This window comes from Petaurus breviceps, unplaced genomic scaffold, assembly GCF_028583685.1.
Source record: "Petaurus breviceps papuanus isolate PSGF00001 unplaced genomic scaffold, PetGlider_PUasm1.0 138, whole genome shotgun sequence".
Classification (NCBI taxonomy): Eukaryota; Metazoa; Chordata; class Mammalia; order Diprotodontia; family Petauridae; genus Petaurus; species Petaurus breviceps.
Genome location: NW_027185694.1, coordinates 30163539 through 30191349, shown reverse-complemented (window position 1 = coordinate 30191349; position 27811 = coordinate 30163539). Strand labels below are relative to the sequence as shown.

At 41.6% G+C, this 27811-nt stretch overlaps 1 protein-coding gene across 1 annotated transcript; it reads right to left on the bottom strand.

Annotated features, from left to right (window-relative positions):
• Positions 1-6131: 6131 nt before the first annotated feature.
• On the bottom strand, positions 6132-12242 carry ZG16 (zymogen granule protein 16). Its single transcript, XM_069063480.1, has 2 exons — positions 11863-12242; positions 6132-7278 (listed from the first exon to the last, which is right to left on the bottom strand). The coding sequence occupies exons 1-2, from the start codon at positions 12084-12086 to the stop codon at positions 6963-6965; spliced, it is 540 nt and encodes a 179-aa protein (XP_068919581.1). The 5' UTR covers positions 12087-12242; the 3' UTR covers positions 6132-6962.
• Positions 12243-27811: the final 15569 nt, after the last annotated feature.

Genomic DNA, 27811 nt, shown 5'->3' with positions numbered 1-27811 from the left:
GTTCCGCTCCTCGAATCCCGGAGTCCGGGCGCGCTCCTGGGGGCGGGCTTCGGGGGCCCTACGGAGGCTGGACCGCCGGGGCTGTTCTGCCTGTCCGCTCCTGGCGCTTGCTCTTCCGGCAGCTGAGCCAGCCACGGCCCTAGGCCCTCTTCTCTGCTCGCTCTGTTGTACTTTCTCTCTGGGCTCTCTGCACCTCTCCTCCGCGCTTCCGTGTCGGCTCCGGCTGCTTCGCAGGCCTCTCAAAACGGATGTCCCGTGGACATCTCTAGTTCAGCACATCCAAAGCAGGACTCGTTGTCTTTTCCTCTCACTCCCACCCTTCCCCCTCTTCCAATGTCCCCATTAATGTCGAAAGCACTGACATCCATCCTCTCAGTCCTCCAGGTTCAAAACCTAGGGATCCTCCTTGACTCCTCACCACCCCCCCCCCCCCGCCCCAACCAATCACTTGCCAAGTCCTGTGGTACCTTTGTACCTTAACATCTGTCTTGCACAGCCCCTCCTTTCTTTAGACCCTGCCACCACCCTGAAGTAAATCCTCAGCTTCTCACGCCTGAATTTTTACAGGTTTTTCCTCCCTGCCTCAAGTCTCTCCTTACTCCAGTCCATCCTCCACGCAACTGTCAAAGAGATCTTCCTAAAGTGCAAGTCTGGCTGGCTGTCACCTCCCCCACCCCCCTTTCAATCAATTCCGGCGGATTCCTGTCACCTCCAGGATCAAATATAAAATGTGCTAGCATTTCAAAGCCCTTCATAACCTGCCTTCCCCCTACCTTTTCAGTATTCTTATACCTTACTCTTTCTCCCTTCCCCTCCATACTCAATGATCAAGTGACGATGGCCCCTTTTCTGTTCCTGTCACAAAACACTACATCTCCTGACTGCATGAGTTTTTATTGGCTGTCTGTCCCCCATGCCTGGGATCCTCTTCATCGTCTCCACCTCCTGGCTTCCTTCAAGTCTCAGCTCAAGTCCCACCTTCTTCAAGAAGCCTTTCCCCCATCTCCCTCAATGGTAGTGCCTTCCCTCTGTTAATGGCCTCCAGTTTATCCTGTCTATATCTTGTTTGTACCTAGTTTGCACGTTGTCCCTCCGCCCACCCCCACTCTTTTAGGCTGCTGGGAGCTCCTTGAGAGTCAGGACTGGCTTTTCTTTATGTCCCCAACACTGGCACCTAGGACATAGTAAATAATGATATCTCGGATTTATATAGCATTTTAAGGTTGGCAAAACCTTTACAAATATCTCTTTATCTTCACAACAACCCTGCGAGGTAAGCACTATTGTTATCACCACCATTTTATGGATAAGGAAACTGAGGCAGGCAGAGGTTAAATGACTTGCTAGTAAGTGCCTAAGGCTGGTTTTGAGCTTAGGTCTTCCTGACTTCAGGCACAGTGCTCTGTTCACTGTCCCTTCTATTTCTGTCTCACCCTGGGTAAAGTTGTGGTCACTGTGCATCAGTGAATAGGGGAGCTACCCAGGACATGCATGATAGGACACAGGTGAAGAGACAGCCCTATTCTAAACCAGTGCCTGGGACAGGGCACATCGGAAGTCATAACTTAAGGGGAGCATGACTGCATCTTCACATCTCAGAGTAACATCAAGGGAGCTGAGGACATTAGTAATTAGTAATGGGTGGGAGCATCTTTCTGGCTGTCATTCCTGCTCATAGGGAAGTGGATCGATATTTCTTTTCTTTTTTTTTTGGAGGGCAATTGGGGTTTAAGTAACTTGCCCAAGGTTACACAGCTAGTTTTTTTTTTTTGTGTGTGTATGTGGGTGTTAAGTGTCTGAGGCCTAACCGAACTCAAGTCCTCCTGACTCTGGAGCCCGAGCTCTACTCACTGTGCCACCTAGCCGCCCCTGGATTGATATTTCTAAGCTCACATTTGTCAAGAGCCACCACTCCACAGGGTTTTAGTGTCACCCCTAGCAGGATTGTCTTGGCTTGCAGGAAGTTCCTTCTCCCTAAAGTGTCACATTCACTGAGCTGTCTTGTTGAACCCAGCATGAAACCAAAGGTTTTCTCTCTTCCAGGACAGTGCCAGTATGACATAGCAAGCTAGGGACAGAGCCACAATTGGACCTCAGTTCTTTTGAATCCTAGGTCAGTGGTTTTTTCCCCCCATTATACCATACTTCATTATTAGAAATTTGATAAACTTAATTCATACAGTAATTTTGAAACTTGCAAAATGATTTTCTCAAAACTGTGTGAGGTAGGTTGTGTAAATATGATTTACATTTTACAGAGGAGGAAACTGAGACTAAGAGAGTGACTTGCCCTTGATCATACAGCTAGTAAATTACTTGTTGACTGACTAAATGGTAGTCAAGATTCATAATATTTATAGTTAGAAAGGTCCTTCTCAGCAGTACAATGATCTAAGACAATTCTGAAGGATTTATAATGAAAAATGCCATCCATCTCCGGAGAAAGAATTGATAAAGTCTGAATGGATATTGAAGCATACGTTTCCTTTACTTTCTTTAATTTTCTTGGGTTTGTCTGTTTTCTTTCCCAATATGACTGCACCTGTACAACCTATATCAAATTGCTTGCCTTCTCAATGGGAGTAGGGGAGAGAGGGAGGGAGAAAGTTTGGAACTCAAAAATTAAAATAAAAAAAAGAATATTACAATTGTTTTTACATGTAATTGGAGAAAAATAAAATATTAAATTAAAAAATTATTGAGGATCTCAAAGAACTTTTGTTTATATGGCTATTTCTATTGATATTTACCATATTAGAAATTAAAATATCTTATGCTGTAATGAACATAATTTTTACCTCAAGGACCCCCTGAGTTTCAGGGGGCCACCAGAGGTCTCCTGATCACACTTTGAGAACCCACTGATAGTCCAACCTCCTCATTTTACAGATAAAGAAACAGGCCTAGAAAGGCTAAATAAGTTGGCCAAGGTCACCTAGGAAGTAGATCACCCATGCAGTAGAGTTTAGGCCCAGCATTTTTTTCCATACCACACCATGCTGGAAGTTGGGGAATAGGAGCATGACTGGTGAAATTGCCCAATTTAAAAATAACTATATTTACATATGGTTTTACGGTTAACAAAACACTTTACATATATTATTCCATCTGATCCTCACAACAACCCATAAGACTCCCTGGGTTGTGTGGTTTGATGCTGTGGTTTGATGTAGTCATAAGGCAACAGAAAGGCAGCGGCTCACTGTGCTAATTATCTAGCAAGAGAATGTAATAGTTAAATTATCTACAGGTGGTACTCAGGTGCTACTTGAACCACCAACCCAACCTTCTCAGTTTCTTGGGTAGGATAGCCAGCCTAAGAGGCTACAATAGCCCCACTGGCCACTAGGTGGACTGTAGCCTTCAAACACCTGGGCTGCTCAATCCTTGCCCCTCCCTCTCTTACCTCATCAAGAAAGTTCATGCCATAGTTGGTCTCTTATTTTGTTCAGCAGTTTGGATTAACTCTTCATCAGCTGGTCCAATATTAATCTAGGGAATGAAATGTAAAATTGCTCCAAATATTAAAAAATGAAATCTGACATCTATATCTGGTTCCTAATTCCTATATGGGTTTTTATTGTTGTTTAGTCATAACCCCATTTGGGGTTTTCCTTGGCAAAGATACTTGAATGGTTTACATTTCCTTCTCCAGCTCATTTTACAAATGAGGAAACTGAGTTAAGTGGCTTGCCCAGGGTTATACAACTGCTACATATCTGAGGCCATATTTAAACTCAGGTCTATCTGATTAAAGGCCCAGTGCTCTATCCACTGAGCCATCTGGGTTCCCACCTCTCAATTTATTGCATACTGCATCCATAGATTTTTAGAGACAACATGTTGTGATCTTACAGCTTATTATTCATAATAAACTGAAAAAAAAGCTAGATAACATGCTTCTGAATGGTAGCATTCTTTTCCTGATAGCTCCCAAAGTGTCTCCCAATTGTCCTTCCAGAACTTTGAGTGTGGATCAGAGAAGTTCTGACCATACTAGCCTGTGGTTCACGAGAAAGTAACAAGGGGAAGGAGAGTCTGATTCTTGTCTCAGGGATCAGAGATTAGCGATGGGAACAGTGAAGACAGTGAGTGAAATCAGTTTCCTATCTTACCAGCCCAATGGGATTCATAATAACTGATAGTTTCTGCCCCTCTGTATCCTTTTCTCCTCATGGCTCTCAGCTCTTGTCTCTGCTCCTGACCAGGAGATTTTTCAGATGTACTGGCCTTCATTCACTTTAGTTTCTTGGCAGTGTGTCTGCTGCCTAGTACTAGTTGTGGTCTACATCCATTTGCCCTCTCCCCTCTCACTCATGGAAGCCTGAAATGGTAAGGTTAGTGGAAGGAAGATAGGAAGTAAACCCCATAGTATGCATATAGTGCTTTCCCTTCTTCCTCATCCAATACTATGTCTTTCTATTCCAAAACATACCCAATGCAAAACACTACCCTGACCTCTATGGAAGCCTTAATTCTGATAGCATGTTTCACAAATTCTGTTCTGTTTCTCCCTCTCTATAAAAGATTTCGGTACTTGGGGTGGCTAGGTGGCGCAGTAAGTAAAGCACCAACCCTGGAGTCAGGAGGACCTAAGTTCGGATCCGGCCTCAGACACTTAACACACACAAAAAAACTAGCCATGTAACCTTGGGCAAGTTACTTAACCCCAATTGCCCTCCAAAAGGCAAAAAAAAAAAACAACAAAACCCAAAAAACAACAACAAAAAAGATTCTGGTATTGTAGAGTCTCCACAGAGATAAGAAAGTGCAAAAAGCACCGGGAAAATAAAAGTTCAATGTACACACCTGCAGCTTTCTTGCTAATTTGGTCAGAGGGAAGAGTTTCTGATAGTAGACTTTCCCAGGCTAAGACATGGAAGAATCTGGGGTTATAGTGGAGTATCAAGCATTCTTGCAGAAATAATCATAAGCTTGTCTATATATTCCAAGAGAGAAGTGCAGGGACTGCTCCTGGACCCCAGCTTTTTAGGTAGTAGGATCCTTTAATCTAGCTTTCTAGCTGACAAGGGAGATTTCTTGAGTGTCACCAGTCTTGGAAGTTGCCTCCAAAGTATTCCTAGATTCAAGTATTGATGATGATCAGATCGTCAAGAAAGAAAAAAGATTTTTCAGGAAGGAATCCTTTTGGAGAAAGAACAGGAACATCCACATGGCCCTGTATACGGAAAGCTACTACTACTACAGGAGTAGAAGACCTATATTTTATTTCCCATTTTAATAGCTAATTTGGGGCATATTTTAGACTTGGTGAGAAGGGGATTGTCTGCCCAGAGATCCCAAAGTATGTTTGCCTTCCAGGAAGAGTCCAAATCATAGTGTGGTCCTATATGTATGGAAGGGACTGCTTAACACTCTTGGGATTCTTTGGACTGCCTGATGGTAGCAAGTTCATTTTTCTTTGGAAGAGCTTATAGGCTACCATTACTACTTATTGTACTTTCTGTATCTACTTATAGACTCCTGTGAGACTTTTATATTTTCTGTGGGATAAAATTAAATACTGTCCTGTACCAGACATGTATTTATTACCTCAAATGTTGGTATAATACCTAGGGATTTTCTTATCTGCATCTATGGAAACCCAGACATATGTTATATTTAAGCTACATATGGTGACTCAGAAAAAATCTGGCTAGGGGCATATGAGCCAAAAGAGAAAATTGCTTTTAGGGACTAGACCCTAAGATTAGACTTGGTCTTATTAACCCGGAACTTGGAGATTCCTGAGTCATGGGTTACAAAATCATCCTATCATCCTTCTCTTGGGTCAGAGGTTATCCTCAATCATCCTTCTCTTCTGGAGTCAAGATGACTTCTGGAATGGAGTGATGTTAAGGCCAGAGTCCTGGTTCTGGGAAGGATAATCATAGACATTTAAAATGTTAGAGTTGTAAAGAACAGTTGAGAGAATCAGTTCTAATCCCCTATTTTACATATGAGGAAACTGAGGCCCAGTGTGGGGAAGTACCTTGCCCAAGATCACAGATTTAGTATCAGAACTGGTACTAGAACCTTGGTTTCCTGATTCAATGCTCTTTCTGCTAAGTCACATTGCTATCAAGATTCAGGATTCAGACCACCAAGGATTCAGAACAAAAAAGAGAGGATAAGGTGGGGCCTATCTGGGAAGTCACATTAACTGTTAAAGGAAAACAGGGGCAGTTGTTGTAGGTGGCAGCAAGTGTAGACTGAAAAATCCTAATAATAGTTGTTAATTTATATAGTACTATATGGTTTACAAAGACCTTTACATACCTTAACTCATTCAAGCCTTACCACAACCTTCTGAGATACTACAATGAGCAGTATTATTTTCATTCTTTAGAAGAAGAAAATGAAACTCAGGTTTAGGTGACTTGCTCATGGTCAGATAGTAAATGTTAGAGGTGGGGTTCGAATTCCTGTTATCTGACTCTATCCATCTCAAGGTTTAGCAAGTAGAAAAGAAACCTATCTTAGGATAAGGGGGAGAGTAGGAAAGAGGAAAGTGGAAGAGCAGAATTCTTGGAGGGGAGCCAGAGCAAGACACTTCTTCCATACCAGCTCTTAAATTCCAGGTTTGGTGAACACTTCCATCCTTCTTTAGGAAAAGCTGGCCCTTGAGAAAATGTCCTTGATATACTAATGTATATCTTCGTCCAACCACAACTCTGTGAAATTAAGACAGATAATGTTATCTTCATTTTCTAGAAGAGAAAATGGTCTCAGAGAGGTTAAGAATGTTGGAAATATCCCCAAGCATCCTTTGACCTGATGCCAGACAGAATTACTGAACTTTGAGATTCACATATACAAACATAGGCACATTTGAACTGGGTTAGAAATACACAATGGAAACACACTTCCACACACTGGCTTTAGTAACATCCTTTTATTTGAACCCTTTAGTAGGGGTAGGGTTTGAGGGGACAAAGACTTTCCTTATTGTGTCTGGAAGGTTAACAGCTTCCACAGTCACTGGGGTAAACATCCCAGTGTAGGCCAATAGCATCGATGACGGCCCCAGCACGACCGCTGAAGAATCGAAGAACGGTATTGGGGTACAGTGGGGCAGCATTGAAGCTGGTGCCTGTGTCTTTGCCATAACTCAGGTAGCGGCCCTTGTCTGTCACTAATATCAACTGCCGAAGATACTTCTTATATTTGCCAGACACTTGGATGATTGACTCCCCTGGATATAGGAAAAGCTCCTCCAGTTCACCTTGGGAACCCCCAACATAATTGCTCCACTCCTTGCCATATCTAACCTGGAGTCTGGGGTAGGGTAGGAAGAAAAAAAAAAGGGAGAAAGGTATTTAGCATCCCACTAGCAAGAAAGACAGAATAATGTAGTAGACAGTGCTGGCCTGGGAGACTGAGCATTATATATTAAAAACATGGCAGACATTTATCAAGCACCTACTCTGTATAAAGTATTGTGCTAGAGGGAGATATATATTTAGATAGAACATTACACCCTTAATAGTAATAATAACAAGCATTTAAGTAGCACCTTAAGGTTTGGAAAGTGCTTTACAAATATCTTTTCCTTGCAGCAATCCTGGAAGATGAGTGCTATTATTATCCCCATCTTACAGATGAGGAAACTGAGGCAGAGGTTAAATGGCATGCCCAGAGTCATACAGCTAGTAAATGTTTGAGTCTAGATTTCAACTCATGTCTTTCTGATATAGAGCTTCAGGAGCTGTATCCACACTGCCACTTAGCTGTCCTAGTTTGAGAGTTTTTTTTATTATTATTCTATGACTATTCTATGACCAGGTGGATAATTGAGTTGGGGATTTAAAGGAGGGCCAGAATTCAACAGGTGATGGAGGCATTCTAGGTACACCCTAAGTTAAAAAAAATACAGAGACAAGAGAATGCAGAGCATATTTGAGGGTCAGAGAAGGCTAATTTAGTTGGAGTGTGGAATACAGAGTAGAGAGTAATATGAGATATGTTTGGAAAGGTAAGACTGGAAGACCTTGAATGCTGGAAAAAAAATGTAGTTAAGGAGACAAGAGTATAAAAATACTGAAGATGTTTGAGAGTGGACCAGAGCCATGAGGCCACATTATCCTAACATGAAGGATGAGCTGAAGCAGGAAGGCCTCTAAGGAGGCCATGACAGAAGTTTAGAAAGGTGGTCCCAAGGAACTGTGCTAGTATAGCAGAAGTGAGAGCAGAGAAGAAGAAAGCAAATGGAGAAGTTGCCCCTTCATGAGTAGCTGATTGGTTATGAGAGCTGAGGGAGAGGGCAGCATCAAAGGTAACCCCAGGGATTTGAAAATGGGAGACTGGGTGAATTGCCACCAAAACCGTGAAGTAAGAAGGAAGAAAAGGTTTGGAGGGAGATAAGAAAAGGGGTGAGGGAAGGTAAGGTTGATTTTGGATATGTTCTGTGAGACATGCAGATGGAAATATAGGTGTAGATTCCAGAAGAAAGGATAGGAATGGAGATAATGGATTCTGGAATCATTTACACAGAGATGGTACTGCAGGTCCCAGTAGCAATTAAGATATCTGAGAAGGAAGAATGTAACAAGAGAAGACAGGAGAGCCAAGCATAGGCATTTGAGGAAAATGAAGGAGTGGAAAAGAAGATGAGGATGAGGAGTCAGAGAAGGAACATCTAGAGACATAGGAGGAAAACCAGGAGAGCAGGGTATCTATGAGGCTGATGGGGACAAAGTATCTGAGAAGAAAGGATGGTCAACATTGTCAAAAGCTACAGAAAGGTCAAGAGAAGATCAGGACTGAGGAAGAGGTCATGGGATTTGGGAGATCATTAGTGATAGTGGGGCAGATGCCAGAATGGCAAGGATCTGAGGCAAGAGTGAGTGTTGGGAAATGGAGGCATCAAGCAGAGAGAGATTTTTCAAGATGTTTAGCAGTGAAGGGGAGAGGTGAGATGGTAGTAGAATATACTAGGAAGGATATTAAAAAAAATTAGGGAGACTGGAGGATATTTGGAAGCAGATGGATAGTAGTTGATGACAAGGGAGCCATGGGGGATGCATGAGAGCAAGGGGATGATTGCCAAAGCAGTTCCTAGATTGCCAAAGCAGTTCCTGGAGGAGGCAAGAAGGAATGGGATGAAATGTGTGTACAAAAGTGGTGCTCAGTAAGTGGTTAATTAATGCTCATTGACTTGGTTTGTTGACTGTCTAGAGGGATTAACTTTATGGAACAGTGGGGATATGTCTTCTGTGACCAGGAGAATAGAACAGAAAGGATGATAATAAGGATGAAAGGTATTGAGGAAAGGAAGGAGACCAAGGGAGTCAAAATATCTGGGTCCTCCTGGCTTCTCCCACTTGCTAACAGTGTCTCTATGGGCAAACCATTTCATCTTTTCATATTTCCTCATTTGTCAAATAGGGACTCATAACATTTGCTTTGCCCATCTTCAGGGTTTTTGTCAGCAACAAAAATACAACAATGTTTGGGGAGAGCTTTGAAAACTGTAAAGTGTGATATTCATATATAAGTTAAAATGATGATTAATAATGTGGAAGACTCCAGCTAGCCTCTTAGCTGTGGTGAAGACTAAGAAAAAGGGATCTGGGAAGGGAGCAGGGACAGAATACTGAAACTGGATGTGAGGGGAGAGCTTGGCTCTGATTATCGTGACTTTGGGCATGTCACATGATCTTTCTTGAGGTTAATGATAGATGTCCTTGCTTAGCTCACAAAGGTGATAGATAAGGAGTATTGAGTTGAATCAGGAGACCTGGATTCCAGTCCCAGCTCTATGACTCACTAACTGTGTGACTTTAGGGCAGGTCACCTCTCTGAGTTTTGTTTTTCCCATCTGTCAGTCTAGGAGATTAGAACTGATAATCTCTAAACCCCCCCACCCCCCAAGGAAACCTTTCTCTGGTTCTCAGTTTTCTTATCTGCAAAATGGTCAAGATCCCTGCAAACTAAATCTACAATCCTATGATTTGATAATAGCCAGTATTTATATAACACTTTAAGGTTTGTCAAGACCTTCAAATATGTTATCTCATTTGATCTTCACAACATAGATGAAGGTGCCCATTTTACAGATAAGGAAACTGAGGTTGAGGGATGTTACATAACTTGCCCAGGATCACACAGCCAGTAAATCTCTTAGAATTTGAACTCGTTTTTCTGACTCCAGACTCAGCACTCCCTCCCCTACATCAACTAGCTGCATTTTTAAACCTATATTTTGTTTGTTCAGTCATTTTAGTCACGTCTGACTGTAACCCCGTTTGGGGTTTTGTTGGCAAAGATACTGGAGTGGTTTGCCTTTTCCTTCTCCAATAAACTTGTATATAACCTATATAGACTCTATCCAAGAAAAAAAGATAAAGGAGCCTGGGAAAAACTTGTATCTCCAGGTGATCACAGAGAATAAAATGTTCCTTGTAGAGTGGAAGAAGGGAATCAATGTGAAAATGAAGAAGAAAAAGGATCTGAGAAGGTGGAGAAGAATCTTGACCTGTATCTGAAAGCAGGAGAGCATAAGAAGGTGACAGAAGAGATAGGGAAGAAGGACCTTTGAACAGTTGGGAGCAACGTTATTGATAAGAGGGGCCTCCTGAAGAGTACTGTCTGAGAAGGAAGCATCTGCTTGTCCTCCAAGGAGAGATGATAGGGAATGTTATGTATTATTATTATACATATACAATATTATCAGGAGAAAGATCATCAGATCAGAGGAAGAAGAGATGAGTAATGGTGGTTGCTGCCTCCCTGCTATGAATTTTTGAGGCCGTTCTTTGACACTGACAATAAGGAGAACCACAGCCAGGCTATGTATGCAGGAGGCTACAGAGAGCCTCCAAAGACTTTTCAAACCCAGTGACTGCTATCTACTTCTCATGATGTATGTGGGCACAGATGATACATCCAGGAGTAATCTTCAAAACACTGCCAGGGATAATGAAGTTTGGGAAGAGAAATCGAAGGCTCTCAGTGCTGCCGATCCAAGGCAAAAGTTTCAGAAGGGAAAGTACCTGGTACATGGTAGGAGCTTAATAAATGTTTAGTTATTGATTGGTTGATTGGTTAAGGAGATGTTAGGCAATAGGCTTTGTATTTCTGGACCACAGCTTAAAATATATGAAAGATGGTGATCTTGGCCAGGGCCAGAGAACATCTAACAAGGGCTCTAAGAGTGTTTTTGACTGTAAGCTTTCAAATATAATCAAAAGGGCTCAAAGCTGAAAAGGAAGGGGGCGGGGCGGCCAGGTAGCACATCGAGTAAGAGCACCGGCTCCAGTGTTGAGAAGACCTGGAGATCGAATCCCGGGCTCAGACACTTAGCACCCATCCAGAAACACCTGGCCGTGTATCCTTGAGCAAGTTACTTAACCCCAATTGCTAAAAAAAAAAAAAAAAAAACAAAAAAAAAAAAAAAAAAAGAAAAAACAAAAAAAAAAAAAAAAAAAAATAAAAAAAAAAAAAAAAAAAAAAAAAAAAAAAAGAAAGATAAAAGAAAAGGAAGGGGGAGAAAGAAAACTGTCTACCTTTCTTTACAAAACTAGCTAGTGTAGAGAATAGTGACAATGTAAGAAATATAACAATAGAGATTTCCAGAAATTCACAGGAGACAAACTTTATAGAAGCCAGTAATAAGTATCTGCACATAAATGCCCCAAATATCAGTAACAAGCAAAAGTAAGAATTCTAAAGCAAGGAGTCTGAGTCATAAATATGCCGGAGACTTGGTAGGCTGGGACTCATGAATGTATCTCTGGAAGGAGATGCTTTATTCCAAAACAACAGGATAGGTAAATTCAGGAGGGATGAAGGAGTAATTGCAGAAATCCAAGAATAAGAAAGTGATAAGTAGTGAGGGCCAGCCTCACTCAGGGTCCTTACCCTATAATGTAATATGTGCTGACCCGGATTCGGATGGCAGTGATGGGGCCATCTAGCTGGTTGCCCGAGTGGGAGAAGCGTTCTCCTCCCCCTCCTCCATACTCTCCATTGTAGGAGGATAACCGTGGTTGAACTAGAGACAAAACAATGTATAAGGGGGATAAAGAAGGTGGCGTATCACCAAGACTGTCACCATCTCTAGGAGTCCTCCCACAGATTTTCATCCTCTCTAGACCCAAGCTCGAATGTCCATCCTATACATCTCTCAAACCCCAGATGGCCACTGTGGACCTACACATCCTGTGCCTACAGATTGCTTACCGGACTCAGCTGACACACAGAATAGGGCGAGGAGAACCAATGTCAACATCCTAGAAGCCAAGAAGAAAGGAGATGAAAAGGATTTACCCTGTCTATTCTTACATCAGACCCAGCCATTCTGCTTTCTTAACTTAGTCCCAGGCTTCCTACCCACTTACCTCAGACCCTGGCATCCCCATACCCTGACTCAGAACCCTGTGGTCTGCCTTCCCAACTCTGTTATCTTCATGGCTCTAACAAATCTAAAGGGACTACTCATCCTCCTAATTTAGGACCAGGCATCCCATATCCCCTCACCTGGCAGATTCTGGTATAGTGTGACCTTATGGAAAATCCAAGTCCTTTTATCTCGGGCCCAGACCCTCCCTTATTTCTTATCATGTGAACTTCACCTCCTGAATAAATACTGTAAAGTCATTAGAGTCAGGTGTGGTGTAAATAACCGGATATCTCCCCCTGGTTCCCTCCCTCTCTTGGGTCTCTCCCAGGGCTATAGCTGCCTGAACTAGGGTCCCAGATCAAAAGGAGTCAGGATGGCAGGGTAGGGGTAGTCATGGGCAGCAGAGAGGGGAGGCCTAAGAGGGAGATAGAAAAATGGGCAGCCTGAATGGTATGTCACAGAAGTCAGTGGCAAAGGTCACTCTGTCCAAAATGATCTCTTATCCCACCTCTCACAGTGCCTGAAATGCTACCATTAGTGGTTTCTTCCTTTACATCAGTCACTTTTCGCTATAGGTTTTTAAAAGGTAAATCACCCACAGGCACAAAAAATGTTCAGTCTCTCTCACCTCAAAGTAAATTAGTTGATCCAGGAACCAACACAACCAGAGAAAGAGGTCAAGGTTAACAAAAGAGGAATGAGGGTAGAAAGGGAAGGGAGTTCTCTGCATTGACTTATTTTCTTTCACTCTCATTTTGTTTAGGAGCCCTGAGGACAGACACAGTCTTCAAAAAGAGGCCGGATTTGAATTTAGGTCCTCCAGGGCCTGTGCCCTATTCACTGTGCCACCTAGCTGTACCTGAATGGTCATGTTTAAAAGTGAGCTGGAGTGAAAGCTCACTCCTTACTCTTCCCCACACACTGTTCATATGGGTCAAGTTGGCCATATGGGCCTGGGGAGCTATCCTTAAGCTCCACACACCCTCTTTGCTGCCCTCCCTCAAGAAACTACTCCTTCTTTCCCCACCTCTCACCCTTTCAGCTCCTCACACCACCTGCCTAGGCTAGTCATGCTGACCATCTGGGAATTATGCCAAGGTTCATCCATAATAAAGAAAAAAGCCACATCCTGTAGTGCTGGAGATGGGGCCTGAGTCCTGGTTATGGGAATTCGAGACAAGAAGAAGAGTTCTCTTCCTCTTCCTGTCCCTGTCTCTCTATTTCCTTCTTCTTCCTTGTAATGCCAAGCAAAGGCAACTTCCCAAGGTTCAAAATACCAGCACAGGTGCTCTCCATTTTATTCAGTGGCAAATTAAGAACAGAGAGAATCAACATATAGTAAATACAGCATTTACCAAGTGTGATTTAATCAACTACTACCCCATCCCAGGACATTACATTCATTTAATCAATCACAAAGTCCCTCTTCTAAATACTACTCCACCCCTAGGCTGTACATTCATTTAGTCCATTACAAAGCCCCTGTTCTCAAATGGAGATTAGTTTCCAATCACAAGTAAAGTACATTCATTTGTTCAATCACAGAGCACAAAAAAGTCAAAAGTTCCCCACCCTTGGATCACAATTGAATTTACCCCAGAGTTACAACAAGCTTAAGCACAGCATTTAATACCCAAATGGAGGTCTTTTCTTCATCTTCATTAATTATGTAATAGTAATGGATTTTGAAGATCCCCCTGTATTGGCTTGGTTTTTGGTTTGATTGTGTTAAAACCCAGAGCTTGTGAATCCCACAAGTTGATGGACTTGTTGACATGAAAAGAGAGGGCTGAACTGGGAGGAGCTGGTGACGTAAATTTAGAGAGACACAAGAAAAGAGAGAGGCAGAAGAACTTTTTGGAAGCAGTATCTTGGAGGCAGAGAGAGACTGAGAGGATTGCTGAAGGCCACTTTGAATTGCCCAGAACTTTTGAGAGCTGCCAAGGACTAAGGAGACATGGCTGTTATGCTGGTACTTTGTCTGTCTGTTTTGATGTTGTTTTGCCAGATTTGTCCACTGGTGAAAGACAGTCCTGTTGTTGCAGAGGTATTGGAACCTTGCTGTTGGTTCAGAGTACCTGAGACTGTTCTGCAGACAGTGAATTCTGTCCACTGGTGAAGGACAGTGCTGTTGTTGCAGAGGCTCTGGAACCTTGCTGTTGGTTCAGAAGCCCTGAAGAAGGATTTTCTTGTTGTATGTTTACAGAAATCCTGGAAGGGGGTTTTGCTAATGTTTTCAGGGGTCCTAGGACTGTTCTGCAGACAGAGAATGAATTAATGAAGACACTGACAATGTATCTTGTGGCCTTGCTAAGCTTTGTCTCCCCAGGAACAAAGATTGCTGAGAACTTGCCTCTGTGTCAAGATGAAGAAAAGACCTCCGTTTGGGTATTAAATGCTGTGCTTAAGCTTGTTGTAACTCTGGGGTAGATTCAATTGTGATCCAAGAGTGGGGAACTTTTGACTTTTTTGTGCTCTGTGATTGAACTTGGAATGTACTTTACTTATGATTGGAAACTAATCTCCATTTGAGAAGAGGGACTTTGTGATGACTAAATGAATGTACAGCCTAGGGGTGGAGTAGTATTTAGAAGAGGGACTTTGTGATTGATTAAATGAATGTAATGTCCAGGGGTGGGTTAGTACTTGATTAAATCACACTTGGTAAATGCTGTATTTTGAATTATGCTATATGTTGATTCTCTCTGTTCTTAATATGTCACTGAATAAAATGGAGAGCACCTATGCTGGTATTTTGAATCTTGGAAAGTTGCCTTTGCTTGGCATTACATTCCTCCTATTTCTACTTCTTTAAAAAATTTTTTTTGATTAATAAATTTATTTTTAGTTTTCAATATTCACTTCCAAAAGATTTTGAGTTCCAAATTTTCTCCCCATCTCTCCCTTCTCCCCACCCCCAGGATGGTATGCATTCCAATTACCCCTTCTCCCAATCTGTCCTCCCTTCTATCACACCCCCCCCTTCTCTTATCCCCTTCCCTTCTATATTCCTATAGGGCAAGATAGATTTCTATACACCATTGCCTTTATATCTTACTTCCCAGTTGCATGTAAAAACAATTCTCAACATTGATTTTTAAAACTCTGAGTTCCACACTCTCTGCCCTTTTCCCTCCCTCCCCACCCAACCTCATTGAGAAGACAAGCAATTTGATATAAATTATACATGTATAATCATGCAAAACACTTCCATAATAGTCATGTTTCCTTCATATAGAAGAGGTAAGGGAAAACTGTTACAATGGAGGGGAAGAACAGGAAGGCAAAAGGGAATGGGTCAATATTTCCCTCCATCCTATCCCACCCCCCCCCATTTATTCTATTGTCTCCTTTGACCCTGTCCATCCTCAAAAAAGTTTTTGCTTCTGATTACCTCCTCCTCCCATTTGCCTTCCCTTCTGTCATCCCCCTCCCCCTTATCCCTTTCCATGTTATTTTTCTGTAGGATAAGATAGATTTCCATACTCAGCTGAGTGTGTATGTTATTATTCCCTCCTTAAGCCAAATCTGATGATAGTAAGGTTCACTCATTCCCTCTCACTTTCCCCCTCTTCCCCTCCATTGGAAAAACTTTTTCTTGCCTCTGTTATGTGAGATAATTTGCTCCATTCTACCTCTTCCTTCTTCTCTCACCCCTTAATTTTATTTTTTAGATATTATTCCTTCATATTCAACTCACCATATGCCCTCTGTCTTTTTCTCTTTGTCTCTGTCTCTCTCTGTATGTATATGTACGTATGTATGTATGTATTCCCTCCAACTACCCTAATACTGAGAAAGATCTCATGAGTTGTAAATATTATCTTTCCATGTAGGAATAGAAACAGTTCAACTTTAATAAGTCCCTTATGATTTCTCTTTCCTGTTTACCTTTTCATGCTTCTCTTGATTCTTGTATTTGAAAGTCAAATTTTCTGTTCAGCTCTTGTCTTTTCATCAAGAATGCTTGAAAGTCCTTTATTTCTATTTCATTGAATATCCACATTTTCCCCTGAAGTATTACACTGAGTTTTGCTGGGTAGGTGATTCTTGATTTTTAATCCTAGCTCCTTTGACCTCCAGAGTATCATATTCAAAGCCTTCCAATCCCATAATGTAGAAGCTGTTAAGTCTTGTGTTATCTGGATTGTGTTTCCACAATGCTTATATTGTTTCTTTCTGGCTTGCAATATTTTCTCCTTGTCCTGGGAACTCTGGACTTTGGCTACAATATTCCTAGGAATTTTCCTTTTGGAATCTCTTTCAGGAGGTGATGAGTAGACTCTTTTTTTTTTTATTCTCCTTTTTCTTTTTTGGGGGGGGGGCTTTCTTTCTTTTTTTTTCAAATGCTTTATTAACTTCTGATTTACATTATTCATTTCCACCAGATTTTGAGTTACAAATTTTCTCCCCGTTTTGCCCCTACCCACCGCTCCAAAATAGCAGTCCCACAGGATATCCCTTCCTCCAATCTGCTCTCTCCCATATTTTCTCCCATACCCATTTCGACTTTTCCAGTGGATCTCTATGCTCCAGTGCCTGTATATCTTATTTCCCAATTACATGTAAAATAGTATTAATAATAGTATATATATATGTATATATATATTTGAGTATTTGATTTTAAAACTTTGAATTCCAGATTCATTCCCTTCCTCCCTTGTCACCCACCCTTACTGGGAAGATAAGCAGTTCAGTATAGGTTGCACATGTGTGGCTAATGCAAAACAATAACATAGTAGATATATTGCAAAAGACTGACTATATTTCCCTCCCTCCTATCCCACTTCCCACTTGTTCTATTCTCTACTTTGATCCTGTCCCTTTTCAAAAGTGGGTGCTCCCAACTTCCCTCCCTCCCAGACTGCCCTCCCTTCCATCATCCTCCCTATCATCCCCTTCCTCCCATACTCTCCTGGAGGGTGAGATAGCCTATTTAGTGTGTATTTCATTCCCTCCTCAAGCCAAATTCAATGGGAATAAGGTTGACCCATTCCCTTTTGCCTTCCTATTCTTCCCCTCCTTTGTAACCATTTTCCCTTGCCTTTTCTATATGATAGTTTACCCCATTCTGTCTCTCCCCATCTTCTCTCATTATATTCCCTCTCACCTCTTAATTTCACCTTTTAAGTATTATCCCTTCCTGTTAAATTGGTCCTGTGCCCTCTATCTATGTATACCTGTAAACATATATACACACATTCACATATGTATTCATATGCCCATATACCCTTATATATATATATTTTTCTATTCCCTTCAACTACTGAGAAAAGTTTCATAAGTTACAATTATTGTTTTTCCATGTAGGAATGTTAATAGTTCAACTTTGATAAGTTCTTTATGATTTCTTTTTCCTGTTTACGTTCTCATGCTTCTCTTGCTTCTTGTATCTGAATGTCAAATTTTCTATTCAACTCTGGTTTTTTCAGCAAGGATGCTTGAAAGTCCTCTATTCCACTGAATAACCATATTTTCCCCTGAAACATGATACTCAGTTTTGCTGGGTAAGTGATTCTTGGTTTTAATCCCAGCTCCTTCGACCTTCAGAATATCATATTCCAAGCCCTTCGATCTCTCAGTGTAGAAGCTCCCAGATCCTGTGTTATACTGATTGTGTTTCCACAATATTCAAATTGTTTCTTCTTGGCTGCTTGTAATATTTTCTCCTTGATCTGGGAACTCTGGAACCTGGCTATAATATTCCTAGGAGTTTTCTTTTTGGGATCTTTTATAAGAGGTGATCGGTGGATTCTTTCAACCTCTATTTTGCCCTCTGGTTCTAAAACATCAGGGCAATTTTCCTTGAGAATTTCTTGGAGGATGATTTCTAGGTTCTTTCTTTGATCATGGCTTTCAGGTAGTCCAATAATTTTAAAATTATCTCTCCTGGATCTATTTTCCATGTCAGTGGTTTTTCCAATGAGATATTTCACATTGCCTTCTATTTTTTCCTTTGTTTGGATCTGTTTAATAGTATCTTGATTTTTCATAACATCACTAGCTTCCATTTACTTCAATCTAATTCTGAAGGAATGTTTCTCTTCAGTGAACTTTTGAGATTCTTTTTCCATCTGGCAAATTTGGCTTTTTAAGGCATTCTTCTCCTCATTGCCTTTTTGAGCCTCTTTTGCCACTTGAGTTAGTCTATTTTTAAGGTATTTTTTTCTTCAGTCAGGTTGTTGATTCTCTTTTCATGATTTTCTTGCATCATTCTCATTTCTCTTCCCAATTTTTCCTTCACTTCTCTTATTTGGTTTTCAAAATCCTTCTTAAGCTCTTCTATGGCCTGTAATCAGTTTATATTTTTCTTAGAAGCTTTTAGTACAGGAGGTCTGACTTTTTTTTTTCTTCCTCCTGTTCCATGCTTTGATCTTTTTTGTCCCCAAAATAAGAATCTTAAGTCGGATTTCTGTGCTTGCTTTGCTTCCTTTACTTGGTCATATTGCCACTCAATTACTTGACTTTTGAGCTTTTTGCTACAGTAGAACTCTGCTTCCAGAGAGGAGAGCTCTGTCCCAAATTGCTGTGGTTTTCTCAGCTGCCAGAGCTATTAGTTGGGTGCTCTCTGAGAAGTCTCCACTGGCTCTTGCACCTGGTCACACACCCCAGGATCTCTACCCTAGACAGCAATCCAGATCCAAGCAGGTTAAAGCAAAAGTGATTACCCCTCAAAATGGTTGCTTTGTCCCCCTACAGTCTGCAGGCCAGGAGTTCTGAAGTAGCCATGCTGCGGTGGCTGCTGTGCCTCAGCCACTTCTCCCTCCAGGGGGAAGAGGCCAGACCACACTCCTGGACCCCCTGTTCCCAAAGTCTACACTGAGCTCTCACTTTGTCTTTGGCATTTATGGGTTGATAATTCTGGAAACCACCACAGCTGCTGGTGATCTACTCTCCTGAAGTCTCTCTACCTACGGCTGGTCATGACTACTCTGAGGCTAAAACCTAGGGCTCACGTGGGGCTTGGCTCTGCTCCCACATGCTGCAGTGGACCCTTCCTTTCTGCCTGTCGGGCCTTCAGTGGGACATTAGTTTCTCTCTGTCACTTTGTGGGATCTGTAGCCCTAAAGTTTGTTTAGAGTAGTTTTTTATAGGTATTTGAGGTGGTTATGGGGGGAGCTCAGGGAGTTTTTCTCTTTCTACGCTGCCATCTTGGCTTCCCCCCCCCCATTTCTACTTCTTTTTGTCTCCTTCACTATCACTTCTTTCTCCTTACCTTTTCCTGATCTTTCTTTCCTTTTGACTTTTTCTGTAGCTCCTTCCCTACCCATTCTCTTTCCCTGAATATCCATCTCCCTTTCTCTTCCTGTGTCTCCCTAATCTCTCCCTCTCTCCTCCAGCCCTGCTCCTGGAGACATATGTCCAGCCTCAAACATTCCCTCTTCCTAACCCACCTCACCTCTTTGGGCACAGTCCATATTTGGAATCAAATTCCCCTATACAGACATAGGAAGATAGAAATGGAAGCTCTGTTGGTTCTGATGTGAACCTTCCTTCACTTTCAGAGAAGACTCCTTGGGACTTCCAAACTTTGAGCTCCCTGGGTTCCCTGAGGACACTGTTTATTGCCATAACCTGTGTCCCCTTCGGGCTGGTATTTTAGGAATGTAGTATAGCCCCCTGGTTCTCCTCACTCCATCTCTGTCTAACCCAGAGTCTTGCTCATAGTAGACACTCAAGTACTTGCTGGTAACTCAAACAAAATTTAGCCCAGCAGCTGTAGCAGTATAGTCATTTAGAATACAAGGAACTGCATTACTGTAGGTTGAGAGATCTCAGTTGCTAACACTACAAAGGGAATTTCACCCTAGATCAATAATGGGGAACTTATGGCTTTGAGGCCACATGTAGCCCTCCAGTCCTAAAGTTCTGTGAAGTTTGGATTCCAAGGGCTGCACTTGAGGACATAGAGGGCCATATGTGGCCTCAAGGCTGAAGGTTCCCCACCCTTGCCCTAGATTGTCATGCCCATTATCAGTGGGTATCCCCTAGGCTCTGTCTTGTGCCCTCTTTTCTTCTTTCTCTACAGTATAGTAACTCACCTGGTGATCTCGTCAGCTGATTGATCTAGCCCTAGTCTCTTCTAAGCTACAATTCCACACTTCCTCTTGGACATTATTTTGCCAATCTGATACCCACAGCAGCTGCTATGAATATGCAGGCGTATTCCCAGGTTTGAATTGCAAGATATTCCTTGAAGACAAAACCAAGACATTTATTCAAACACCAGTAAGCCAAATCCATCATAGTAACAAAGAAATCTATACACATTGTCAACGCAGGAAGCACCAACACCCCAAGCGTCCTTTTAAAGACAAAATCCACACATGTCACCAATGCAGGGAACACAAACATCCCCAAGCCATTAGGCCTCCCCCCCAAAACAAGTTCCCTCAGGCAAAAATCCTCTCTCTCTCACTCACTGCTCTGTTCTGACTGCCTACTTGTAACAACAAGCACCCTAGCATACCCAGGATGGCTGCTAGCACAGGTTCTTTGATCTGCTTTTCTAAAGGAAAGCAACTCAAAAAAATCTTACTTTAATAATAGCCTTATTTGCTATAAAATATATGAGTTAAGGCACAATTTGGTAATCATCTTTCCTGAATAAACAAAAGTTACAATATTATCTTTCCCATGTGTGAAAATCTCTACAGCCTTTGGAACATCATCTGGCTTCCATTTTACCCATACTTAGCTCCCAATTTTATTATATTAGTAGAACCAAACCCTTTAGTTCTTCTGATAGTTATTTCAGAATTAGGGTCAGGAGACACAGGGGCAGGCCAGGAAGGTGTGGCCAGCAGAGGCAGGCCTGGAAGGGGCCTGATCAATTCGGAGGGCAAGTCTTCCCACCAACCACAAGGTCCACTACCAGGCCTATCACCAAAGGGCTGGGACTGGAAAGAGCAAGGTAAGAAGCAAATACAGGGGCCCCTGTCCTGGACAGCAAACACTCCTGGGGCTACCACTTCATAGCCCAGAAATTTTTTTAAAAAGCCCCTTTCAGGACCTCCAAAGACTAGGATGACAGAGGGAACCTCACTTGCTCCAAACCTCCCCTCTGACCCTGAAAACAATAGTAACTCTTGCCCCAGGGCAAAACCCTCTACAGTAAAGACTAGGGATCCTAGAGGAAGGGCGGGATCCTAGAGGAAGGGCGTGGCTAGGACCCTGCCTCAAAATGGGTAGAAAGCAGACTACAAAGACAAAGACTCTGGAGTCCTACTATCCTCAGAGGGAGGATCCAACCTCAGAGGGAGACAATGTGGACTCCACACCCAAAGCTGAAACTTCAACAAGGAATAGGTCCCAAGCACAGAAGGCTCTCCTAGATGAGATCAAAAGGAACTTTGAAAACAAAATGAGAGAGATAGAAGACAAAATGAATAATTCTCTCAAAACGAAAATAGCAGAATTAGAAAAACATTATAATGAGGAAAACATCTCTCTAAAAAGAAAAGTGTATGATATGGAAAAGGAGCTTCAAAAATTAACCAAGGAAAATGATTTGCTAAAAACTAGAATTAACCAAATGGAAACAAATAACTCTATGAGGAACCAAGAATTAGTCAAGCAAAACAACAAGAATGAAAAATTAGAAAAAGAGGTAAAATACCTCAAAGAAAAAATAACTGACCTAGAAAACAGATCCAGGAGAGATAATCTGAGAATCAGAGGCCTACCAGAAAATTATGATGAAAAAATGATCCTGGACAACATTCTCCAAGAGCTCGTTAAGGAAAACTGCCCTGAGATACTAGAACCTGAGGGTAAAATAGAAATCAAGAGAATCCACAGACACCTGCTGAAAGAGATCCCAACCTGAAAAGTCCTCGAAATGTTGTGGCCAAACTCCAGAACTACCAGATAAAAGAGAAAATGCTTCAAGCAGCCAGAAAGAAACAATTCAAATATTGAGGGTCCTCTACACTGAAAGATTGGAGGCAGTGGAATACAATTTTCCGGAAGGCAAAAGAGCTCAGGTTACAACCAAGGATCACATACCCAGCGAGACTGAGCATATTCTTCCAGGCAAAGAGATGGTCATTCAATGATATAACAGAGTTCCAGACCTTCTTGATAAAAAAGCCAGAACTCAATGGAAAATTCAACCTCCAATTATGAGATGCAACAGTGACTTAGAAAGGTAAACAAGGAGAACACATACACACCCTGCTATTTGATAAGAGCAAACTGGTTATAGACAAGTAGAGGGTATGACTATAAAATACAGAAAATGACGATTTAAAAAAATCTTATTAAGGGCTACAAAGGGACTGCAATGGAAGAAAGGGAATGGTTGAAGTGGAAAAGGGTAAATTATGCCACACATAGAGGCATAAAAACTGTATAGCAGAGGAAAAAAGGGAGGGAGTTGGGAAGCTTATGAGCTTTTCCCTCATTGGTTCTGGTACAAGGAGGGAATAACAACCAGTTAAGCATAGGACTCTATGGAGAAGAAACGCAAAAAATATAATTTTAGAGGGAAAGAGGGGAGGGAGAGGAGCTTCGCATGAGATTTGTTCCTGTCACTCTTGATGCAAAGAAGAAATAGCATACTTCATTAAGTATAAAAATATCCTTCAGGCAGTAGGAGGGGGAAAGGGTTACGAAAGGGGGGTGGGAGTGGTTTGTAGGGAGGGAAGTAGTTAGGGGAAAGGGGAGGAAAAGGGAGGGGGGCTGAAAAGGGAACACTGAAGGAGGCGGTGGTCAAAAGGAAAACTATTAAGGGGGGAAGGGAGAAGGGAGGGAAAATATGAACATTAACAGGGGCAGGAATAGGATGGAGGGAAAGAAACAGATAACAATCATAACTGTAAATGTAAATGGAATGAACTCTCCCATAAAACGGAGATGGCTAGCAGAATGGATTAGAAATCATAATCCTACAATGTGCTGTTTACAAGAAACACATCTGAAACAGAGGGATACACACAAGGTAAAGGTAGGAATAAAATATATCATGCCTCAGCTAAAGTAAAAAAAAAAAAAAGCAGGGGTAGCAATCCTTATCTCAGATAAATCGAAAGCAAAATTAATCTAATTAAAAGAGATAAGGAAGGAAACTATATCCTGTTAAAAGGCACCATCGAGAATGAAGCAATATCATTACTTAACATATATGCACCAAGTGGTGTAGCATCCAAATTCCTAGAGGAGAAGGTAAAGGAATTAGAGGAAGAAATAGATAGCAAAACTATACTAGTGGGAGACCTTAATCTTCCCCTCTCTGAACTTGATAAATCCAACCTCAAAATAAACAAGAAAGAAGTTAAGGAGGTGAACAGGATTTTAGAGAGGATAGGTATGATAGATCCCTGGAGAAAACTGAATGGGGATAAAAAGGAATATACTTTCTTCTAAGTGGTTCATGGCACATACTCAAAAATTGACCATGTTCTAGGGCATAAAAACCTCACAATTCTATGCAGTAAGGCAGAAATATTAAATGCATCCTTCTCAGATCATGATGCAATAAAAATTATATGCAATGAAGGGCCAGGGAAAGACAGACTAAAAACTAATTGGAAATTAAACAATTTAATCCTAAAGAATGAGTGGGTCAAACAAGAAATTATAGAAACAATCAGTAATTTCATTCAAGAAAATGGTAATAATGAGACAACATACCAAAATCTGTGGGATGCATTAAAGGCAGTTCTTAGGGGAAGTTTTATATCCCTGAGTGCATATGTGATTAGAGAAAAGGGAGCTCAACGAATTGGGCATGCAATTAAAAAAACCTAGAAAAAGAACAAATTCAAAATTCCCAATTAAATACTAAATTGGAAATATTGAAGACAAAAGGAGAGATTAACAAAATTGAAATTAAGAAAACTATTGAATTAATAAATAAAACCAACAGCTGGTTTTATGAAAAAACCAACAAAATTGATAGACCCTTAGTCAATATGATAAAAAAAAAAGAAAGAAGAAAACCAAATTATGAGTATCAAAAATGAAAAGGGTGAATCTACCTCCAATGAAGAGGAAATCAAAACAATAATTAGGAATTATTTTTCCCAATTGTATGCACATAAATTTGACAATCTTAGGGAAATGGATGAATATTTACAAACATACAAGTTGCCCAGATTAACTGAAGAGGAAGTAAATTACTCAAATAACCCCATCTCAGAAAAAGAAATTGAACAAGCCATCAGTCAGCTCCCTAGGAAAAAATCTCCAGGGCCAGATGGATTCACTAGTGAATTCTATCAAACATTTAAAGAACAATTGATTCCAATACTCTACAAACTATTTGGGAAAATTAGTGAAGAAGGAGTCCTACCAAATTCTTTTTATGACACAAATATGGTACTGATACCTAAATTGGGAAGAGATAAAACAGAGAAAGAAAATTATAGACCAACCTCCCTCATGAATATAGATGCAAAAATTCTAAATAAAATACTAGCAAAAAGACTACAGCAACTTATCTCAAGAATAATACACTTTGATCAGGTAGGATTTATTCCAGGAATGCAAGGATGGTTTAATATTAGGAAAATCAACAGTATAATTGATGATATCAACAACAAAACTATCAGAAACCACATGATCATCTCAATAGATGCAGAAAAGGCTTTTGACAAAATACAACATCCATTCCTATTAAAAATGTTAGAAAGTATAGGAATAAATGGAGCCTTCCTTAAAATAATAGGTAGCATCTATTTAAAGCCATCAGCAAGTATTATATGTAATGGGGAGAAGCTAGAAGCATTTACCATAACATCAGGGGTGAAACAAGGGTGTCCACTATCACCCCTCTTATTCAATCTGGTACTAGAAATGTTAGCAGTAGCAATTAGAGAAGAAAAAGAAATCAAAATAGGGGCGGAGCCAAGATGATGGAGTAGAAGCACGACCCTCCCGCAGCTCCGGCTTCCACCCTCCCCAATCCATGTAAAAAGGGGACTCTAAACAAACTTTGGAGCTGCAGAACCCACAAAATGACACAGAGAAGCTAACCTCCCGCTGAGAACAGCCTGGCAGGCCGGCAGGAATAGGCCAGCGCAGTGCTCTGGGAGCCGAGCCCAGCCCCATGCCGAGCTTTTAGCCCCAGGGCGGGCCTGATCAGCCGCCAGCCAGAGGGATTCCAGATCAGCAGCAGCTGTGGCCATTTCCAGATTTATCAACACATAGATGCGAAGGACAAGGTGAGAGGCCAGTGCATTCTGGACTTTGGGACCCAGTAAGTGGGAGTGCATGGCTTTTACCCCCGGGGCGAGAAACCACTGAGATGCCGGCACAGCCTGCCAGCGCCACATGGCGGCTTCAGCTCCTGGCCTGTAGAGTGTAGGGGGACCAAGCACCAGTCTGAGGGGTCATCGCTCTTGCTTTAACCTGCTTGGATCTGGATTGCAGTCTAGGGTGGAGGTCCTGAGGTGTGTGTCCAGCTTGCCAGAGCGTGTGGAGACCTCAGAGAGGGCACCCATCTAATACCTCAGGCAGCTGAGAAAACCCCAGCGTTTGGGACGAAAACTCCCCTGTCTGGTGGCAGAGTCCTACTGTGGCAAAAAGCCCAAAAGTCAAATCATTGAGTGGCAAAATGAGCAGGCAAAGGAAACAAAGCAGACAGAAGATTCCAACATTACACTCCTATTTTGGGGATAAGAAGGAGCAAGGCATGGAACTGGAGGAAAACAGTGAAGTCAGAACTCCTGCACCAAATGCTTCAAAGGAAAATACAAGCTGGTTACAGGCCATAGAGGACCTTAAGAAGCAGATAAGAGAAGTGGAGGAAAAATTGGGAAGAGAAATGAGAACAATGCAAGAAAATTATGAAATGAGAGTCAACAGCCTGACTGAAGAAAATAATACCTTAAAAAACAGACTGACTCAAATGGCAAAGGAGGCTCAAAAAGGCAATGAGGAGAAGAATGCCTTAAAAAGTCGAATTTGCCAGATGGAAAAAGAATCTCAAAAGCTCACTGAGGAGAATCATTGCTTCAGAATTAGATTGGAGCAAATGGAAGCTAATGACTTTATGAGAAATCAAGATGCTGTTAAACAGATCCAAACAAATGAAAGAATAGAAGGCAATGTGAAATATCTCATGGGAAAAACCACTGACCTGGAAAATAGATCCAGGAGAGATAATTTAAAAATTATTGGACTACCTGAGAGCCATGACCAAAGTAAGAGCCTGGAAAGCATCCTCCAGGAAGTTCTCAAAGAAAACTGCCCTGATGTTTTAGAACGAGAGGGCAAAATAGAGGTTGAAAGAATCCACCGATCACCTCCTGAAAAAGATCCCAAAAAGAAAACTCCTAGGAATATTATAGCCAAGTTCCAGAATTCCCAGATTAAGGAGAGAATATTACAAGCAGCCAGGAAGAAACAATTTGAATATTGTGGAAACACAATCAGGATAACCCAGGATCTGGCAGCTTCTACACTGAAGGATCGAAGGGCCTGGAATGTGATATTCCGGAGGTCAAGGGAGCTGGGATTAAAACCAAGAGTCACCTACCCAGCAAAACTGAGTATCCTGTTTCAGGGGATAATATGGTCATTCAGTGGAATACAGGACTTTCAAGCATTCTTGCTGAAAAAACCAGAGCTGAATAGAAAATTTGACATTCAGATACAAGAAGCAAGAGAAGCATGAGAAGGTAAATAGGGAAAAGAAATCATAAGGAACTTATCAAAGTTGAACTATTTTTTTTTTTAAGCAATTGGGGTTGAGTGGCTTGCTTGGGGTTGCACGGCCAGTTGTTGTTTCTGGGTGTGGTGCTGGGTGTCTGGGCCCAGATTTGATCTGGGTCGTCCCGGCACTGAGGCCGGTGCTCTTGCTTGCTGAGCCACTTGGCCAAAGTTGAACTATTAACATTCCTACATGGAAAAACAATAATTGTAACTTATGAAACTTTTCTCAGTAGTTGAAGGGATTAGAAATATATATATATATATTATATATATATATGTCTTTATATGAGGGTATGCAGGCATATGAATACATATGTGAATGTGTGTATATATGTTTACAGGTATACATAGATAGAGGGCACGGGACCAATTTAACAGGAAGGGATGATACTTAAAAGGTGAAATTAAGAGGTGAGAGGGATATAATGAGAGGAGACGGGGAGAGACAGAGTGGGGCAACTATCTCATACAGAAGAGGCAAGGGAAAATGGTTACAATGGAGGGGAAGAATAGGAAGGCAAAAGGGAATGGGTCAACCTTATTCCTATTGAATCTGGCTTGAGGAGGGAGGGAAATACACACTAAATAGGGGATCTCACCCTCCAGGAGAATGGGGGGGGAGGGGATGTGAGGGGGGATGATGGAAGGGAGGGCAGGCTGGGGGGGAGGGAAGTTGGAAGCACCCACTTTTGAAAAGGGACAGGATCAAAGTAGAGAATAGAACAAGTGGGATGTGGGATAGGAGGGAGGGAAATATAGTCAGTCTTTTGCAATATATCTGCTATGTTATTGTTTTGCATTAGCCACACA

Excerpts from the sequence above, each read along its gene's own strand:
- ZG16 (XM_069063480.1), bottom strand. The coding sequence starts at position 12,086 with ATGAAAATCTGTGGGAGGACTCCTAGAGATGGTGACAGTCTTGGTGAT. Across the intron at positions 7,279-11,862 it reads AGCACATATTACATTATAGG|ACTCCAGGTTAGATATGGCA; the intron begins GTAAGGACCCTG and ends ACCCTACCCCAG.